We start from the raw sequence: 14,598 nt of genomic DNA, 5'->3' as shown, positions 1-14,598 counted from the left end.
GCACCGAGGGACACGGCCGGGGACAGCGCCCGGCCTTGTGCCGCCCAGATTATCGCCGGAGCGACCCCAGAACCGCCGGGCAGGAACCCCAGATCCCTCGGGGATGACCCAGTGTAATCCCTCCCCCAGCGCTGCCAGGGCCACCAGTGTCCCATGTCCCCAAGTGCCCCGTCCGCACGGCTTTGAATCCCTGCAGGGAGGGTGGCTGGCCTGGAGAGCCCTTTCCATGAAGGAATTTCCCCCGATCTCCAAGCTGAGCCTCCCCTGGCACAGCCGGCCGCATTTCCCCTTGCCCTGCCCCTCGTTCCTGGGAAGCAGCTCCCACTGCCTCAGCCCCTGCCCAGAAGGAGCTGAGCGAGCCGAAAACCACCAAATTATCATCAAACCCCTGGGGCAGGGCTGGCCCTGGCTGCCGGGGGCACAGAGCCCCAGGGAGGAGCTGTGGTGGTGGCAGTGCCACCCCAGGGTCACCAGGAGCATCCCTGGCCCTGCCCAAAGCCGCCACCCCGTGAGAACCGCAGGAGGATGCAGATCCTGACGGGAACACAGCAGCTTTTCACCTGGCAAAGGTCAGGGCGGGAAATTGGACGCGTTTGGTGAGCGCTAAAGTAAACTCAGGGTTTATTTGATCAGGGTTTAACGCTGTGTCTCACCCAGGGCTCACAATGGCACTCAGTGCTCAGCTGGCACCCGGTCTGTTTGGCTGCTCACAGAGCCATCCACGTCCTCCTCCTCCTCCTGTGGGCCAGGAGCCCTTTCTCACAGCCCTGCTGTCTCCTTTCCCTCATCCCACTGCAGTTACTCCTGTGACATTCCTGGCCTGCCATTTCTGTGTGCAGGTCTTGAGCACCTCACTCATCTTTTCATTGTTCCGAGTCTCTTTTTCATCCTCTGTTTTTCCCTCCTTACATTTCCTGCTTTGAGCTCCCTGGGTGGTTTCCTGACCCGGGCTGCAGTGGCTGATGAGTGTAAAATGACACTTTTCACCCTCGGGGGACAGCCACGGGCTGGCTGGAGGGTGCACACAGGTGTAGGAGGTGAGAATCCTCCAGCTGAGGATTCCTTTCCCCTGTATGAAAACGCTGTGGGATCTGCATCTGGTCCCACTCACAGCTGCTTTATGCTCTGTGTGTAAATAAAAAACATGAGCTACGTGTGAATTTATAGGTGTAAATATATTATTGTGTATGTGTATAAATGGAATTCATATGTATAAATTTATGTGTATAAATAAAAAACACGAGCTAGGTGGGCACAAATTGAAACGAGAGAGGTTCGGGCCGGACATAAAGAGAAGTTGCCAGAATCCCAGAAGGGTTTGGGTTGGAAAGGGCCCTGAAGCTCCTCCTGTTCCACTCCCCTGCCATGGCAGGGACACCTCCCCCTGTCCCAGGTGCTCCCAGCCCCAATGTCCAGCCTGGCCTTGGACCATTCCAGGGATCCAGGGGCAGCCCCAGCTGTGCCTGGGCTTTTCCATCCTCACAGGGAACAATTCCCAATTCCCAATCTCCCATCCCTGCCCTCTGGCAGTGGGAGCCATTCCCTGTGTCCTGTCCCTCCATCCTTGTCCCCAGTCCCTCTCCAGCTCTCCTGGAGCCCCTTCAGGCCCAGGAAGGGCTCTGAGCTCTCCCTGGAGCCTTCTCCTCTCCAGGGGAACATTCCCAGCTCTGCCAGCCCTGGAGCAGCTCCGGCTGCTCTGGAGCGCTGCTGGCTGCCCAGGTGGCACAGTGACCCCTGGCAGGGGCTCTGGGGGCAGGCTGGGGGGAAAAGCACCTCCAGCAGTGCAGGTGGAGGGCAAACAGCACCTCTGAGCCCCCCAGGGGGAAATGGGAGCCGGGAGGAGCACAGAGTTGCCCCAGGATGGACCAGAAGCCATCCCTGCCCAGGAGGGCAGGCAGCACGGAGCAGCAGCTCTCAGCCCTCTGCCCGGGCAGCAGGAGCTTCCTGAAGTGCTTCCTGACTGCCCCCGAGGGGCACGGCCCCACACGTGTGCTTCCCTGGCTTCCTTCCCCTTTGGCACAGCCCTGGGAACGCGCTGCCTGAGTGGGAAAAATGCCTGCTTCATGGCTGGCTTTTCATGAATATTGAAATGAATATTGTATGTGTTGTGTTAGAAAGTTATGCTGTGTTGATTCTCTGAGGAAGTGTGGTAAATGTAGTTTTAGGTTGTAACAAAATGTTAAAATAGAAACTATGCCATGTAGGATACTTTTTTCTAAAGAAAGGACTCGCTCTGAGATAGCAGCCACAGGACACCCAAATCTGTCAGAGAAAGGGAATTTATTGCTCCACTGTCAGGAGAAACTAATTTTTCCCGCCTTGCTCGGGCAGGATGACACCGTCAGGATTCAGAGAAAGAAGCTGACACTGCCCAGACAGAATCCTGTGTGTGAATGGAATTTATGCATCATGCATGAGGTGTATGCATATGCAATGGGCTGTTGCTCTTAAGGGTTAATCCTCTGTTAACGTGGGGCCTTTTCCAGGCTTATTTCGGCCAGAAAAAGGTTCCTGGACATCCATAACTCTTTGTTTCTATTGTCTCATATTGCCCTAATCCAAATTGTCCAAATCACTATTACTCTAATTGTATTACTGTTTTTATAACCATTTTATTACTATTAAACTTTTAAAAATTTAAAAACGAGTGATTGTCATTTTTCACACAGAGCAGAGCAGGGTGGGGCAGAACAGCCCTGCCTGTGGGACACAATCCCTGAGATCCTGCCCTGAAAACTGGGCATCTCAGCCCCAGCCATCCCCCCACCCCGTGCTCCTGGGGAAAGGGGCATTCCGGAATAAAATGTTTGTCCTTTGTTGAAACGAGATGTTTGGAATAAAATGCTTGTCCCTCCTGGTAAGGTGGCTGGTGCTCCTAGGGCCCGGGTGACGCTGGTGCAAGGAATTGCTGAGGACTGCAGAGGCTCTGCTGGTGTTTGAGGCACCCAGAGAAGAAGGTGGAAGAGGACAGCAAACCACGGGCACCACAGAAGCCCCAGCCTGCTTGGGAAACAGCCCAGCCCTGAGAGAAGGATAAAAGGAGAGCCACCCGTGGCCCCTTCGTGCCATTTCCTGTCACACTGTTTTTTTAAAGTTTTTCTGAGCCTTCTGATGTTGACATTTTTGTAAGGAACCTTCTCAGACGCTTTATGCAAATAACTCGTTGTTTTGCATTCTTTTGCAGAGGAAAAGGAAATTGATGGACTGCTGGTTTGTCCAGCGTCACTGGAGAGGTGGCACTGTCACCCTCCAACCCACTGCCACTTCGGGAAATCTGCAAATGTTGGAGTCAGAATTAACCTTCCCTCTTCTTTGCCTTAGAAAATCCAGCGTGTGCGTCCTTCAGTGCCGCGTCCCGACGGGAGAATTTCCGCCCGGCTGAAAGGCAGGATGTGCAAACGGGGCAGGATGTAACTGGGGCAGCGCAGGATGAGGGCAGCAGATGGGCAGTGCAGGATGAGGGCAGTGACAGCGCTGCTGACGAGGGTCCCAGGGCTGTGACACACTGCTCCCCCGCCCCACGCAGGCAGCAGCCAGGCAGGAAGGGCCCTGGGCTTTGATCCCCTGCCAGCAACGGGGGGCTCAGCCATAAAAACAAGGAAATAACTGGCTGCAACACGCTGCTGTGCAAAGTATGAGTCTGTCCTGCCAAGGCAGAGAGCTGCAGCAGCTCTCCTGGAGCCGGCTGAGGTGATGCCCCCACCCCAGGTGGGATCCTCAGGCTGATTCCACCAATTCCTGGTGGTTTTTCCCCCCTTTTTTTCTCCTCTTCATTGAGAAAATGGCCTTACAAAGGGAAGCACATTTCCTCCCCTGCAGTGACACAGAAGTTGACCTTGTCAGCTGAAGGCTGAGTTACCTGTGGTGACAAAGGGCAAATGAGCAGGGAGGTGTGTTTCTGATAAGAGCACGAGCTCGGTATCACAGTGGCTGCTCTGTGACATCAGCTTTCACACGGTCGATGAGCTGGAAGGGCTGCAGGCTGGGAAAGTTTGCTCACGTTTTAATGCTTCACTCATTAGTGGTTCGACCAGATTTGTCTATTTCCTACATTTGGAATAAGAAGTTGAGGTGGGAACGTTTCCTCTTTCACAGTCCCAGAACTCCAGCTCTCACCAGCACCTCGGCAACACAAGGACTTTATTTACAGTGCACAACCTTGAGCTGCCAGCACAGAAAGGGAAGGGAACTTAAAGCTCCTCCTGTTCCACCCCCTGCCATGGGCAGGGACACATTCCAGCAGACCAGGTTGCTCAAGACCTTATCCAACCTGCCCTGGAACACTTCCAGGGCTGGAGCATCCACAACTGTCCCACTTGTGCCCCAGAATCCCGATTTTAGCCTGCTTTGAGCAGGCCTGTGACTGCCCAGCTGCACTGGGATGCCATGTGCACACTCCCTGCCCTCACCCCCTGCCTGTCCCCTCCTACCCGTGCCTTATCCCCTGTCCCCTGTCTCTCAGCCCTGTCCCTGGGCAGCAGCTGCCATCTCCAATCCCCCATCCATGCCCGGTACCCTCCTTTGGGCCGTGTCCCGTGTCCCCGGCCCTGCTCCCCCCTCTCCAACCCCAAACCCCCATCCTGTGTGCTGCTCTTCGCTCTGCCCTGCCCTCCACGTCCCTTCCCCCATGTCTGTGCCCTGTCCCCCATCCTCTGCCCCTGCACCCCTTCTCCATCCCATCCCTATCTCCATCCTCTCCCCGTGCCCTCCCATCCACTCCTGTCCCCTCTGTCCTGTTCTCCATCCCCTCGCTGTCTCCATCCCCTGCCGTTCCCCGCGGCCACTCTCCGCTCCCATCGCCACCGGAGCCCGTCCCCGTGACTCTGTCCACATGACCCCGCTGTCCCTATCCTCGCCTCCCGTTCCATCCCCGCCTCTCGCTCCTACCCCGCCTCCTTTCCGTCCCCGCCTCCATTCCGTCCCCGTCCCCGTTCCCGCTGCTTTTCCGTGTCCCCGTGTCCGCTGCCCCGGCCGGTGCCCCTGTCCCTTCCCTGTCCCCATCCCCATCCCTGTCCCCATCCCCATCCCCGTCCCCATCCCCGTCCCCTGCCCGCTTCGGCGCTGTCCCGGCGCTGTCCCGGGGCTCTCCCGGCGCTGTCCCCGTGTGTCCCGGTGTGTCCCCGGGCCATGTCCCCGCGCTCGGTGCGGGTGCTGCGGCTGGGCGCGGTGCCGTACGCGGAGGCCCTGCGGGTGCAGGAGCGCTGCGTGGCGGCGGCGCGGGCGGCGCGGGGCCCGGCGGCGCTGCCGGTGTCCCCGGCGGCCCGGGGCGGCCCGGAGGAGCCCCCGGCGGAGAGCGTGGTGCTGAGCGAGCCGGCGCAGCCCGTGTACACCTGGGGGCTGCGGGGCGCGCCGGGCGCGGCGGCGGCGGCGGAGCTGCGGGCGCGGGGCGCGGCGCTGGTGGCGGCGCGGCGCGGCGGGCACATCACCTTCCACGGGCCCGGGCAGCTGCTCGCCTTCCCCGTGCTCGACCTGCGCCGCCGCCGCCTGCCGCTCCGCGCCTACGTGGCCGGGCTGGAGGCGCTGGTGCTGCGGCTGTGCCGCCGCCTGGGGCTGGGCACGGCCCGGGCCCTGCCGCCGCCCTACACCGGGGTCTGGATGGGCGACAGCAAGCTCTGTGCCATCGGTGAGCGGGGACGGCCCCGGGAGCGCGGGGGTGAGGATGGAGCCGGGCTGGACAGAGCGGGTGCTCCACGTGCGGAGAGGAGAAGGTTCCAGGGAGAGCTCAGAGCCCTTCCCGGGCCTGAAGGGCCTCTGGGAGAGCTGCAGAGGGACTGGGGACAAGGCATGGAGGGACAGGACACAGGGAATGGCTCCCAGAGGGCAGGGCTGGATGGGATATTGGGAATTGGGAATTGTTCCCTGGCAGGGTGGGCAGGCCCTGGCACAGGGTGCCCAGAGCAGCTGGGGCTGCCCCTGGATCCCTGGAATGGTCCAAGGCCAGGCTGGACCAACCTGGGTATGGTAGGAGGTGTCCCTGCCCATGGAACTCCTCCCCGCCCAGCCCAGCCCAGCCCAGCCCAGCCCAGCCCAGCCCAGCCCAGCCCAGCCCAGCCCAGCCCAGCCCAGCCCAGCCCAGCCCAGCCCATCCTGCGATTCCCTGGGCACAGGGGCAGAGCGCTGCGGGAACCTGGAGCTGTGGGCACCGGGCAGGGAGGTGGGACTGGCGCCCAGGAGGAGGGGACAGCACAATCTAGAGCCCCTGCAGCCCACCCAGCCCCCAGCACTCGGCACCCCTTGCTCCCAGGGCTGGCTGCCTGCCTGCAGCCCCGTCCCCAGCCTTCCCCTTCCCCTGCACCTCTCCACAGCCTGTACCTCGCCCTGGGACCCTGCAGCCTGGATTTGGGGTCCTGCAGCTCTCCCCATGCCCGGGCCCATTGGAAATTCCAGCGGTGGGAGGTGCTGGGGGATGCAGGGCTGCGGTGGAGCCTCTGGAAATGCTGCTCGCCACCTGCCCCGGTTTTGGGGAGCCTGTGCTGGCAGAAAGGAGCACAGCGTGGTGGGGGAGGATGTTTTCAGTGACATGGGCAGGGTGGTCACTCGGTGTCTCCCAGCAGGGCACCCCTGGTGCTGTGCTGACGGGGGGATGCTCTCGGCCCCGCAGGTGTGCACTGCGGGAACCACATCACCTCGCACGGGCTGGCGCTGAACTGCTGCACCGACCTCTCGTGGTTCGAGCACATCGTGCCCTGCGGGCTGGAGGGCAAGGGCGTCACCTCGCTCAGCCGCGAGCTGGGACAGCACGTCGCCGTCAGCCACGTCCTGGAGCCCTTCCTCGACTCCTTCCAGGAGGTGTTCGAGTGCACTTTGGTCTCCTCGGAAGAGCCCGGGGTCTAGGATCGTTGTGCTGCCTTGGCCGGGTGTGCCCCGGGCCAGGGCAGCCCCGGGGGTCTCTGTTGAGAGTTCTTGTGCCTTTGCCCGTGGACTGTGAGTGAACACTGGTACAGGGTTTCAGACTGCTGCTTGACCATCCAAACCTGCCCTGTGAGTCTTCATCCCTTGGCTGACACCTCCGTGGGTTCCACTGACCATCCAAACCTGCCCTGTGAGTCTCCATCCCTCGGCTGACACCTCTGTGGGTTCCACTGACCATCCAAACCTGCCCTGTGAGTCTCCATCCCTCGCTGAGACCTCCGTGGGTACCACTGACCATCCAAACCTGCCCTGTGAGTCTCCATCCCTCGCTGAGACCTCTGTGGGTGCCGCTTCCCCACGTCACTGGCTGGGGAAGTACCCAAACAGGTGCTTTTGTGGGGTTTTTTTCTGCTTTTTGCCCCACAGAAATGAAAACATTTGTGTGAATGCTCACGAATTCACATGAATTCACGTGGGTCATCCTTCCCTTGCTGGCGGGTAAAAAGAGATTTTATATATAAAGAGAGTTGCTGGGAACTTTGGCTCCCGATCCTTTTCTATTTACTTTCCCCAAGACTTTATCAATGCCAACCTTTTTCTCACCCTGAGCCCGGGGAAATCCTCACGTGGCGGAGATCCTGGCGCCAGGGAGGGTGGAAGGTGGTTGTGGACCCACAGGAGCGCTGTGGAGGCAGTGGGAAAGGGGGAGGAGGGGGGAAAAGGCTGGCCAGGAGAGAAGCCACGGCTGCCGTGGATCCTGTGGGACCGCACAACATTCCAGCGGGGCAGTGGAGACCTGCTCCCGCGGGGTCTGTGGGGCTGCGGGCGGTGCTGCTGCCAGCCCTGCTGAAATCACTCTCCCGGCTGCAGCATCGCGGGCTGAGTGAATGCACGGGTTTATCCGGGGCTGAGAAGTCAGCCCGAGGCTGAAGTACCCCCACCCTGCTCAGAGCAAGACCTGACCCCCACCCAGAGCCCCTCGCTGCTGTTCTGGCTGTTCTCCCTGCCCCGCAAGCTCCGGGCTCTCCCTGCTGCGGCTCCACACCGGCAGCTCCTTCTGAGCCCCCGTGGGTGGCCGGTGGGGCTGGGAAGGGGGAAATGGGGCAGAAAAGGGGGGGATGGAACAAGCTGAGCTCCAGGAGGGCACGGTGAGCAGGAGGAACATGCCCGGGCAGGCTCTGTGCCATGTGAGGGCTCGGGGACCGCGGTGCCGGACGAGGAGGGACAGGGACAGGAAAGCGTGAGCTGCCGCGTGTGCGGGGGCAGCGCCGCTCTCCCGCCCCACAGAGCCCCGTACAGCCCCGCAGAGCCCCGTACAGCCCCGTAAAGCTGTCCGGCCGGGGCCAGGAGCCGGGTCTGGGCTGGCTGGCTGCGCAGGTGGCTCTGCCCGGGAAGGGGAGGAGGCTGGCGGCGCTCCCAGCCCGCCGGCATCCCTCCCCGCCGGCAGCGATGCTCAGTCCCGGCTCAGCCTGGCAGCAGGGAGGGCACACGAGGTGAGTGCGAGCCCCCCTTCCCACGGCCTGTGCCCCGCTCCCCTCCCGCTCCCTATACCCCCCCTCAGGTGGGACCCCCAGGTCGTGCCCCACCTGTGGGCACCCTCCTGGGATTAACACGGATCTTGCCCCAAACCTCCCCAGTTCAGCCTACTTCTCTTCAGTCAGGAAGGCGGCCAGGTCCGAGCTCATCCCGTGGGCTGGTGGCTGCTCGGCCCCTTCCTCCTCCTCCTCGTCCAGCCCCTCGCAGCTGGGGTCTCATCCTGGGAGGTGCCCCCCGAGTTCGGGGCGGCCCATTTGGGATCAGCTGGGGGTAGAGCTGGGGTGCAGCAGGGCAAGAGGTGCTGGGCAGCTGGTGGGGGACAGGCTGGATCCCTGGGAGGACTGCAGGAGGGGCTGGCGTGTCCCAAAGGATGGCACACCGTGTCCCATGTCTCTTACTGGCCGTGCCTGCCCCGGGGCCCCAGCAAGCTGTGAGGGTGCACAAGGGAATCCAGGGGGGCTGGCAGGAGGGCACCGAAGGAAGGATGGCAGGTCAGAGTGGGGCTGGCACCCAAAGGGAAGGGAAGGGAAATCCACAGGGGGGTTTAGGGCAGCAAGATGGGTTTGCAGTGCTCTGTGCCAGCTCTGCACCCTGCAGGGGGGCAGGATATGTGCCCAGCATGCCCACACATCCTGCTGGGAATGCTAAGGGTTTGGCCACGCTGCTCTGCGGCAGAGGAGCACTTTGGGGTCGGTGTTGTGCCCGGGACCCCTGTGCTGTGAGGGCAGCCCCCGTGACCCCGCTGTCCGCCCCGCAGCAGGAGGGAGGACATGGCCGGGACGAACGGCACGGAGCCGTGGCAGCGCAGCCTGCAGGCGGTGCTGAGCGCCCTGAACCAGACCCTGCACGGGGCCAGGTCGTGCCCCGGGCAGCCCCCGGTGACAGGGGACACGCGTCGCAACGCCAACGCCTACATGTACATCCTGTTCGTCATGACGCTCTTCGCCGCCACCGTGGGCAGCCTCATCCTGGGCTACACCCGCTCCCGCAGGGTGGACAAGCGCAGCGACCCCTACCACGTCTACATCAAGAACAGGGTCTCCATGATCTGAGCCTGGCCCGCGCCCCGTCCCCCGGAGCCGCCGGGCTCGGGCTCGCCGTGCTGGGCACGCCCTGCTCGCCGGGGGATGCGGCGGGGCTGCTGGCCCCGGAGCTGCTGGGAGCCCCCCAAAACTGCTGGGAACCCCCCAAAACTGCTGTGAGCCCCCCAGAGCTGCTGGGAACCCCGTGGAGCTGCTGGGATCCCCAGGGAGCTTCTGAGAATCCCCCAAAGCTGCTGGGAGACCCTCAGAACGGCTGGGAACCCCATAGAACTGCTGAGAACCCCCAAAGCTGCTGAGAACCCCATAGAACTGCTGGAAGCCCCTGAAGCTGCTGGGAACCCTGTAGAGCTGCCGAGAAGTCCCCAAAGCTGCTGAGAACCCCCCAAAGCTGCTGGGAACCCCTCAAAGCTGCTGAGAACTCCATAGAGCTGATGGAGCCCCCCAAAGCTGCTGGGAACCCCCCAGAGCTGCTGGGAACCTCCCAAGCTGGAAGAATGTGACCTGCAAGCAGGTGCTGGTCCTGCAGCCCTGCCTGGGCTCTAGCGTGGGCATGGGGCTGGCAGGGCAGCTCCTTTCCCACCGCGGGCTGGCAGGAGTCTTCAAGGAGAATATTTCCCCACTTCCCCGCTCAGACCAGCCCTCCCCGGGCTCCCAGCAGCTGCGGCAGTGGCCAGCGGGCTGTTGTGGTGCTGAAACCCTGCGGTGCTTGAGCTGGGCTGGGCCCTGCTGCTCAGGCCGGGAATTAAAGGAGCTGGTGGGCTCAGGTCAGGGCACCTGTGTTTGCTTCATCCCCGAGCAAAGGGGGCGTCTGGGGCAGCCCGTGGGGCACGGCTCTGTGCCAGAGCCCGGGGATGCTGAAAGGGCTAAACCTGCGGGATTCGAGGGCAGCATTTCGGGGGCACCACGGCACCTAGATGGGACAGACCCCTGGGATGGAGCAGGATGGGACAGACCCCCGGGATGGAGAGGGATGGGACAGACCCCCGGGATGGAGAGGGATGGGACACATTCCCGGGATGGAGCGGGATGGGACAGACCCTCGGGATGGAGAGGGATGGGACAGACCCCCGGGATGGGACAGACCCCCGGGATGGGACAGATCCCCAGGCCGGTACACATCCCCGGGCTGGAGCGAGCCCCGCGTTCCCAGCGGACGCTCTGTCCCTCTGTCCCCCGGCCGTGCGGGCAGCGCTGCGGGGGCCGCGGGCACGCTGCAGCCTGGCCGGAGCCGTGTGGCTCCAGGCATCTCCCAAAGCCTCTCCGGGCTCCGGATGGCGATGCCGGAGTCTTTCCTGCTTCCTTCCTGCTGTCAGCTGCAGCTTTGGCCTTTTGTACCGCAGGTCCCAAATGCGTTTTCCATGGGGTGAGGGTGCGGGACGGGAAGGGGATGTTCTGGGGTCCCGCTGGCCTCCTTGGCTTTGGCCCTGCTGCTGAGCCGGCCGCGTTTGGAGCCGGCCTGTGGGGTGGCCGGTGTCCAGGACAGTAAACGTCCCTGTCCTTCAGAGCAGGCTGTGGGGCAGCGCCGGTGTCTCGCACGGCCCAACCTGTTGATAATGGCGTAATGAGCGCCTTTAATTGCAGCTAGATTAGCTGGCCCACGGGGGCCTTTCCGCCTGCATTCCAAGGTCAAACACGGTTGCAATCCTGAGCCCAAACAGTGACGCCAAACCCTAATCCAAGGAATAATAGTGGATGTGAGTGTGTTTGGGGTAGGGCTGGAAACCTTGGCACCGGCGGCACCGGCTCGGCAGCAGCCTGGTGACCATTCCTGGTCCGCCTGCCCTCGGCTGGGGCGCAAACCCGGAGCGGGGGGAATGGGAAGCCCGTTCTGGGGCCGATCCCAGCGGGATTCCTGGGGCAGGCAGGGCTCTCTGGTGCAGGAGTCCTCGGGCACCTGGCCCGAGCGGGAAGCGGCTGCCGAGGCTTCGCTCTGTTCATCCGGCACCTGCGGGGCTGGGAAAGGAAAATAAACCTTTTTCTGCAAACAAACCGGGGGAACCGGGCCAGCAGGGACAGAGACACGCTGTGCTGGTCCTTTTCCTCCACCTGCCCGGGGTTTGTCCTCCTCCATCACCAGCCCCTCCAGCGGGATGAGCGGTGGAGAGCCAGGGCCAGGATGTGGGGATGGGGGCTGGATGGTGAGTGTGGTACCCAAAAATCCTCCCAGTGGATTTCTGGCTTTTCCCACTTCTCGGAGAGAGGGATGCATCTGGTGACTCTGCAATCTCTTCTGATGCTATGGCCCAAGGGCGAAACCCTGTTGAAGGATATCATGCCATAAAAATTGGGGGGAAAAGAAAAAAAACGGCTGCTCATCCCTAATCCGGCAGATTCTGAGGGTGAAAATCCCTCCTGCTGGACACAGCTCCTGCAGCAGTGTTTACCCACCCGATCTGCAACCCACGGGCAGCTCCATTGTCCACCCAGGGGAGGGAAAATTCGGTAAACCCGGAGCAGGGCAGGGCAGGGCAGGGCAGGGCAGGGCAGGGCAGGGCAGGGGGGACGCCCGGGTGCCCCCAGCCTGGGGTGGCCGGCTGGATGCCACCAGGCTGGGTGACAAGATGCCAGTGCCACCTTGTGGCAGCTGCCTCGGTGTCACATTGCCGGGACACCGCGGCACCCCCGGGGCAAGAGCAGCGATTCGTACCCGCGGGAGCTCTGTCTGTCCTCGTCCCCACGGCTCCCCGGCTCCAGCCTGGCTGGTGTCCCCATGGGATCCATGACAAACCTCCTGAGCAGCAGATTGTGCTGAGCTGCTCCGGGGGCTAGGGAAACAGGGATGTGCGAGGGAGGGATGGATCTGGGAGTCCCCGGAAATGGGTTTGCTCCAGGAGCCAGGGGATGGATTTTACCAGTCTTTAGATGCTCATGCCAGAGCTCAGAGATTCTTCCTCGGAGCTGATGGGCAGCCCCAGGGGCAGGGGACTCCTGGTCACACTCAGGAGCTTTTGTCAGCAGCAAGGAGGTGCTCTCAGCACACACAGAGAGGGGCTGGGAGCGTGCTGGTCTTGGCTGAATCCCCACATCCAACTGGACAAATTGTAGCTGGTGACATTTGGGGTTTAACCAATGAAGCTAGGAAAAAAAATAAGGCTTCTGGGAGGCTGATTCGTTGGAGAATTTTTGTGTTGGCACACAGCAGTGGATCACGGGTCAGAGGGTGCGTGGGGCCTGGAAAAGGACATGGAAACGTGTGGGGAGCTGGGCTGACCTTGGCTTGGCAGCTCAGTGGCTGGATTGTTGGGGCAGCAGGAACCGCAGGAGCCTGCTTTGATGCTGATAAGGAAGGCACCAGGTGAAATGATAGCGGCTCAGGGAGCGAGGGCTGCCAGGAGGGTTTGCTCCTGAGGAGAGTGCTGCCCTGCAGGGACAGAGGGGTCACGGTGGGGAAGGCTGATTTTGGGAATCCGAGCATTTTGGGGATGTGGGGATGGCGAAGGGAGCTGCTCCCGCCCTCCCTTTGTGGGGCCAGAGCAGAGGTGCTCCAGCAGCTCCGAGCTGCGGGTCACAAGCTGCTTTTGGAGCATGTTCGGAGCGGTTTGCTCCTGGGGAGAGTGCTGCCCGTGCCAGAGCGTGTGGGATCGGCCCTTCCCAGGGCCGACACCATGAAGCACCGAGCCAGGGGCAGCTGCAGAGCTCCAAGAGCCATTTCCTAAAGCCGGCAGCCCCCGTCGCATCCCTCCCAGCGGCCCGCCCGTGCTCTGTGCCCGTGCTCTGCCTGCAGGGCACCTGCCCTCCCTCAGGACACAGCCCTTCTCCTGCTGCGCCCCGGACCTGCTCAAACCCGGGCGTTCCAGCCCAAAAAGGCAGCGCCGCCCCTGCCCAGCCCGGCGGGGATGCCCTCGCTGCCCGCCCGGAGCGCCGCGCCGCCTTCCCCACCGCGCCCGGCTCTGGAGGGAAGGGAAAGCCGGGAGTTGCTGTGTCACTGCCGGGGAGAGCCAGCAGGGTGTTCAGGAGACAGAAATAACGAAATTATAACCAAAAGTGGTGCCCCAGAGGCGGCGCTGAGGGGCTCGGCCGCGGGAGCACACGGGGGTCGCCCCGCACAGCCCCGGCTCTCTGCAGAGCCCGGGAGAGCTGGAAAAGCAGCTGGGATGGCTCGGGAGCTCCGGGCTGCTGCTGCACCGTGAGGAGCAAACGGCGCAAATTGCCATGGAAACCTCAGGATCTGCCCCAGAGCCGCTCCAGCCGCGCTCCTTCCCGTGGGACGGCACCGGGCTGGTCCCGGGGGGGCTGTGCACTGGGTCTGGGCTCGGCGATAGATCCCGAGGATGCTGACGGGGTGGGACACCTCCTCCTGATCCTGACGTGTGCCTCAGCCCTCCTGGTGGGCAGCAGGAAAAGGGGGATCCTGCCCCTCTCCCCCAGCCAGGTGAGGAGGAATTCTTGGCCCAGAGAGGCTGCCCCTGGATCCCTGGCAGTGCCCGAGGCCAGGCTGGATGGGGCTGGGAGCAGCCTGGCACAGTGGCACTTAGGGCTGGCACTGGCGCTGCTCTGCTCCCGACCTGGCCCTGTGCTTGCCCTGGCAGGCCCAGAGCAGGGTTTCCCTGGCTGCAGGGCAGTGGGAGCAGGCTTTCCCTGGCTGCAGGACAATGCCTGCAGGGTGCCACAGCCCCGAGTGACACTCCCCTGCCTTTGGAGCTGCCATTCCCTCCCGCTGAGCCCTGCCACGCTCCTGGCGGCTCCCAGCACACGAGCTGCAGCTGCCAGCAGCCTGGCAGCCCTGCTGCTGCCAGCCTGGCTCCCTCCCATGCCTGGCAGCCCTGCTGCTGCCAGCCTGGCTCCCTCCCATGCCTGGCAGCCCTGCTGCTGCCAGCCTGGCTCCCTCCCATGCCTGGCAGCCCTGCTGCTGCCAGCCTGGCTCCCTTCCATGCCTGGCAGCCCTGCTGCTGCCTCTCCATCAGCGGGTCTGAGCTGTATCACCCTAATGTGATGGAGGATGCTCAGAGCATCCTCCATGGGCTGCCCTGGAGGCAGACGTCCAAAGCCTTCCCACATTTGGGAGGCAATCATCCCTTCCCAGTGTGGGGAGCACTGCAGAGGTGCTGGGGAGCAGCAAACCCTCTGTGCTGCTGTTATTCCCGGGAAGGAAATCACCTCCATCCTCCACCAGACCGTTTTGTTCTCCAGGGGAGTTATCATGGGAGAGAAGGGTAAATTTCCATCT

General features: G+C 62.6%; 2 protein-coding genes across 2 annotated transcripts; both read left to right on the top strand.

Annotated features, from left to right (window-relative positions):
- The first annotated feature begins 4,934 nt into the window (after nt 1-4,934).
- Nucleotides 4,935-7,042, top strand: LIPT2 (lipoyl(octanoyl) transferase 2). Its single transcript, XM_084226732.1, has 2 exons — nt 4,935-5,623; nt 6,602-7,042. The coding sequence occupies exons 1-2, from the start codon at nt 5,128-5,130 to the stop codon at nt 6,832-6,834; spliced, it is 729 nt and encodes a 242-aa protein (XP_084082858.1). The 5' UTR covers nt 4,935-5,127; the 3' UTR covers nt 6,835-7,042.
- Nucleotides 7,043-8,320: 1,278 nt separating this feature from the next.
- On the top strand, nt 8,321-9,440 carry KCNE3 (potassium voltage-gated channel subfamily E regulatory subunit 3; the record flags this gene model as incomplete). The annotated part of the gene is made up of 2 exons (XM_084226407.1): nt 8,321-8,345; nt 9,146-9,440. The coding sequence occupies exon 2, from the start codon at nt 9,159-9,161 to the stop codon at nt 9,438-9,440; it is 282 nt and encodes a 93-aa protein (XP_084082533.1). The 5' UTR covers nt 8,321-8,345; nt 9,146-9,158.
- Between the last annotated feature and the right edge of the window lie 5,158 nt (nt 9,441-14,598).

The sequence above is a fragment of the Fringilla coelebs genome (assembly GCF_963513975.1).
Source record: "Fringilla coelebs genome assembly, chromosome: 2".
Taxonomy (NCBI): domain Eukaryota; kingdom Metazoa; phylum Chordata; class Aves; order Passeriformes; family Fringillidae; genus Fringilla; species Fringilla coelebs.
Note: the sequence above shows the minus strand (reverse complement) of the source record. Positions and strands in the feature narration are given on the sequence as shown.